Below are 5,252 nucleotides of genomic sequence, written 5' to 3' on the forward strand. Positions count from 1 at the left end.
TGCTTCACTTCAGTACCTTCCTGAATACTGACGTTCCAAAACACAAAACAAAAAAATATACTTCAGGGTTTTATGTTGTGTTATATTCAAGAATATTTTTCTTGAGAAAATCTTTAAAAGGAACTTTATAAATTCCTTCAAAAATCTACATAGGCACACTGTATTTTAACTAAGTTCAAATATTTGGATGTCTTTACTTTTTGTTTCTCCTCTCCTCCTTACTTTTTGGTTTATGTGGTAAAGATGACTATGTCAAACTAGTTCACTCCTGTCTCTGTATTAGGCCCAATAATGCTCCACATTTAATACATATAATAACATATTTTACACTTGTGCTTACAGGGTCCAAAAATTATAACTCTGCTCTCTGCTTATATGAAAGACAGAATCTTAAAGAAGGAGGCTATATGATAATTATTCTACCTCATTAAAACAAAGAGGTAGAATTTATCTTACAGAATAATAAATAAGAGTTTGTTTAAACTTTGAATTATATTTCTTCATGTAGTCCTATAGGCTCCCAGGTTGATAGCAATATGTTTTAATTTTAGTTTACAATCTAAATACACAAGGCCCCCTCTACACCTTATAGGTATTGTGCAGTTAACAAGTTAATTGTACAATTACCTGGAGAGCAGCTACACATGCAAAGTAGCTGTCACACAATAAAAAACCTCCAATCAGCTATAAAGTTACACTTAAAAATGTGTACTATGTAACTGGTTGCTACTGAGTTTTAATTTGCATGTGTAGCAGGGACTCCCCTGTGGCTGGGAGCCCCATCACCTAACATGGCTCCCAACCCCAGGGATTTATTGTGCACAGTGTAAAACCCTCAGGCTCTGGGGATCAATGCAGCCACGATCCCCAAGGCTCAGGGGTGCATGAAACCCTGGGGGCTAAAGGATCACCATAGAGGTAATCCCCCACCCTAGGAGTGCATGGGACCTGTGACTGGGAGCCCCTCAACTGGGATTTGTGGGGCTCCTAGTTGCAGGAGTTTGCTTCTGGGTGGTGCAGGGGGAGCCCACTCCTCGGCATGGCTTCTTGCTGGTGCAGGGGGAGCCCAATCTTGGGCATGGCAGGAAGTGCCATTGTGGGATCACTCGTTGGATCTCTTCATACCTTATTGCCGGTGCAGGGGGAGCCCAATCCTGCATCAGCAATAAGGTGTACTGGGATCTAATATGTTATCCCACAATGGCACTTCCTGCCACGCACAGGTGGCATGGTAGGAGGGATGGTTGCGTGAATTGCACGTTAAGATTCCTTCACGCCTTTACCTGCATGTGCAGAGGGGACTTAAGACAGACAAATTATATGTGGGGAAACAAAGGTATAGAGTGATGAAATGTTTTGCCCAAGATCCAGATCACTATTGTTCAGATCACTGATTTTCCTTATTATTATTTTAGGTTCTGTTGAATGAAAAATGACTGACTTGTCCAACCCATTCAGGCAGCCTGCCTAAATTCTAATCCTCAGTTCTTGTGCCTCAAAATACATGCACTTTAATTAATATTACAGACTACATAGCTTGTGTCTGTAGATCTAAGATAAAAATGAAGTCCTATATTTTGACATAAGATGAAATATGTAAAATCCTTATATTGAACATGTGAATGTGCTCTGATGTTTCAGGGTCGAGATCTGGACTGTAAAATTCAAGAGTACAAAGAAATTGGGAAAATATTCACCGAATGCCAAATAGTAGAATGGTTTATACAGTTGGTACTTGGAGTCAACTATATGCATGAAAGGTACAATCATTTACTTTAATCTGAAAACACTTAAGCTTGATATAACTGAGAAGACTTCTATTTTCTAATTAAAGATGTTAAAATGGAAATTAAATCCTGCTGTTTATTTTGTTTCTGTGACATAAAACCTTGTACAGCTATCTTGAGTTACTACAGAATGTCTAAAGTAGTGACTGAGTATCTAGTGCATAAACATTGTCTTTTTGGTCCTACCCTTTAATACCACTGCGCATTTACTGTATCTTACAGTAGAATTATAATGGACATCTTTTAGAATTAAGCACCAAAGGCAGACCTTTATTTTCTAAAATCCAGGTGACAGCATTGAAAATGCACAGTACAATACAAACAGTTAATTCCTGACATTAAAGCAGACATTCAGTCATATTAGAGAAAGAAAATGTAATAGAACTGTTTCAGATATTAAATATAAAGAGCCAAATTTTATCATGGCATAATTCCATTGAAATCAATTAAATTACATCAGGGATAAATGTGGCCTGGTAATATTTGTTCTGGATTTGTTTTTAAAATACCCTGTTACTTTCATCACGATATCAGAGACATCACCTCAAATTTGCAGGTAAGTCAGGAAATTATGTTTAGAATCTCTAAGCGATAGGTTTATTTTCATAACTGAAGATGTAGGATCCATTCCATCAGAAGAAGGGAAATAGTCATTCTATGATGCCCTTCACAGTGCTTATTTTAAAGCTTTTTACAAGGTCCATTAGTTCTTTTTATTATATGTGGAAAAAGAAATAAGAGTTCTTCTACAAGCTTAATAGTCTTACCTAGGTTGGAGAAAAATGGCAAGCTATATCTCTTTGCTCTCCCTAACACATTTGTAACATGCCACACATCTGCACATTGTTCCCACCAGTATGAAGACAACTGAAGTACTGTTTAAATTGGACTTGCTTTAAGCATGTCTAGCCACCTTGTCATCTTCCATCCATGCAATGTCTGCTAGTTCAGTTCCTGTATAAACTATCATTTTGGTTAATTAACATTTAACAAATGGTCCCCCCACAGCTGGAGCATTAAATCCCGCTTACAATAATTTGTCCTGTCCACTTTCCACATTACTCTTGAGAGGGGGTCAAGTTTGACTTAGGGCAACTCAATTTACTTAAAGTTAGGAATGAGCTAACACATTTTACTTAATCATAATCAAGAGTGCTCAGCACTTTTTGGATCTGAAACCTAGAAGAGCAGTGGGGGGAAGGGAAACGAAAGGCTCTTTTTCAAGTGTTTTCCCCCAGAAATTCTAGAGCAACGAGCAGTTAGCTGAGCTTTCAGTACCTTTCAGGCCTTGCAAGTGTTAAAGTAAAGGAGCGTGGCAAGAAGCATGATTGTGGGCTCCCACATCAGATTACATTGTGCCATATTGCCAGTGTAGGGAAGCCTGATCCTGAGCTCCCCCTGCTCTGACAAGTAGCAGGCTTGGCTCCCAGCCACAGGAGCACACCATGCACTCATGTAGCGGGGCGTTCTGTTAGCCCATGGGGGTTTCCAGCTGGGTGTGCTCCCTAGGCTGGAAGCCTGATCAACTAATGAGGCTCCCCGCTGCACGGTGCACTCTCCTGGCTGGAAGCCTGATCATCAGACCAGTACTCCCAGTTCGGGGAATGCATGGTGTGCTCCCCCAGCTGGAAGCTGTGATCAGCTGACCAGGGCTGAGCTCCCAGTCAGCTGACTGGGGCCTCAGTTGTGGTGGCCCTAATCAGCTGAAGAGCCTCCCAGCCTATGAAATACATGGGAGTCTTGACAGGCTGGGCATTGGACACGTGTTCAGTTAATGAGATGATAAAAACCAGCCATAAAGTTATTACACATATTTTGTGTACTAGCTTTATGGCTTATTACTTATTTTATCACTCCATTAATTGATTGACTGTGTGGCCAGGACGCTACTAAAGATGTGATTAACCAGTTAAAATGTCTTAAGTATAACGTCTGTCAGGGGCCTTCTCTTCCCTTTCTCCCTGTTTGTAGCTGTTGGCAACAGTTGGCTGTTGGCTTGTTATAGACTCCTGTATAGAAAATGTCTATATTTATGCTTAAATTCCCAGAATATTTCCTCTTGCAATGTCCAGCGATTTGGGCCAGTATCCATGCTGGTCTTTTTAGGGATAAGAATTCCCTTTTTGCAGGGAAAGTGCTGCTTTTCAGTTTACCAAAGCATTGCTTTCCAGCTATCTGTCTTAGTTAGAAAGTAAAGGGGATTGAAATGAAAAATATACATGTCTCATTTAAATAGTATATAATAAGGATAGGCTTTATAGGACAGGGGTGTGGCTATCATGAATTGAAGTTTCAAGATACTGAGAAAATGCATCTTCCATGATCTATGATGTTTCTTAAATACTTGAAGAAGAATAACATAAAACTGGTTGATGGCTTACTGTCTTTCTGTCCCTCTTTCTCTGTGTGTTGTGCCGCTGTGTAACATGTATATAATATATATAATCTTACATTGTTATCATGTTGTATACGCAGAGAATGATTAGATGTATTGCCTTTGAAGAAGTAAACGTTCCTTGAGATTGAGTTCTCAGAGCTTCTTTATTTTCACTTTTTCTATTCTGTGGTATCTCAGGATGATTATCTTTCTGCCAGAGCACACAACATAGCTCCGTGTGAACAGCCAGATGGGGAAAAAGCAACACATTTTGTTCTCTTACACAAGGGACTGAATAGATTGCTGCTGCAACTTACCTAATTTTTATGATTATTCTCAAATTGGGTTACCTGCAGGCATTGGTATGCCTGTTTCATGACTGTTCTCTAATTGGCATACCTTCACCCTGATCCTGTGCCTGGGTATACCTCTAGATTTATGTGGAGCCCCACTGAAATCACTGGACTTTTGCTGAGATCTCACAACATGCCTGCAGTCTGTTATTTGCAAAATTAAAGTTCACTGGCCAGCAGTAGCAAATTGTTAATGAAAGAAAAGTACACATTAATTGAATATGACTGTTATTTCCTTGGGTCAGATAAAGTTGTATTTCCTCTTACGTTTCAGGCGAATACTTCACAGAGATTTAAAAGCCAAAAATATTTTTTTGAAAAATAATCTTCTTAAAATTGGTAAGATATCCCTGCTTTCTTTTTGTATGATTTATAATATAGAATTCTAGCATATATTTGATAAATAAGTCAATTTTTAATTAGTTGTTCACTAATGGTTTCTAATTCAGTTGATTGCTTTTTCTCATTTCATTTAAAACTATGCTAATACAACTGCCTTTTTTTTTAACCTGGCAGTGCTAATTCTTAATGCTTAACTACTTAAAAAGAACACAAATTCCAAGACATCATTTTATTTTGAACCTGTTGCAGACTAGAAGAACATAATATGTGTTTTTACAAAACTGATTCATATAATATGAATAGATCTGTCTCCATGTTTCAAAAATTTTTACAAGAATTTTGTTGTACAGTCTTTTTATTATGCCTACTAATGACAATTCCTTATACATAATT

At 38.3% G+C, this 5,252-nt stretch overlaps 1 protein-coding gene across 2 annotated transcripts in view; it reads left to right on the plus strand.

The window, feature by feature from the left end:
* The window catches only part of NEK11 (NIMA related kinase 11), a 223,175-nt gene that overhangs the window by 97,064 nt on the left and 120,859 nt on the right, over positions 1-5,252 (plus strand). For both annotated transcript variants that reach the window (XM_019508841.1, XM_019508840.1), the window contains exons 4-5: positions 1,642-1,760; positions 4,792-4,856. In XM_019508841.1, coding sequence (XP_019364386.1) covers positions 1,642-1,760; positions 4,792-4,856 — 184 coding nt within the window. The remainder of the gene's footprint in view (positions 1-1,641; positions 1,761-4,791; positions 4,857-5,252) is intronic.

This window comes from Gavialis gangeticus, unplaced genomic scaffold (genome assembly GCF_001723915.1).
Source record: "Gavialis gangeticus isolate Ggan-Ray unplaced genomic scaffold, GavGan_comp1, whole genome shotgun sequence".
Classification (NCBI taxonomy): Eukaryota; Metazoa; Chordata; order Crocodylia; family Gavialidae; genus Gavialis; species Gavialis gangeticus.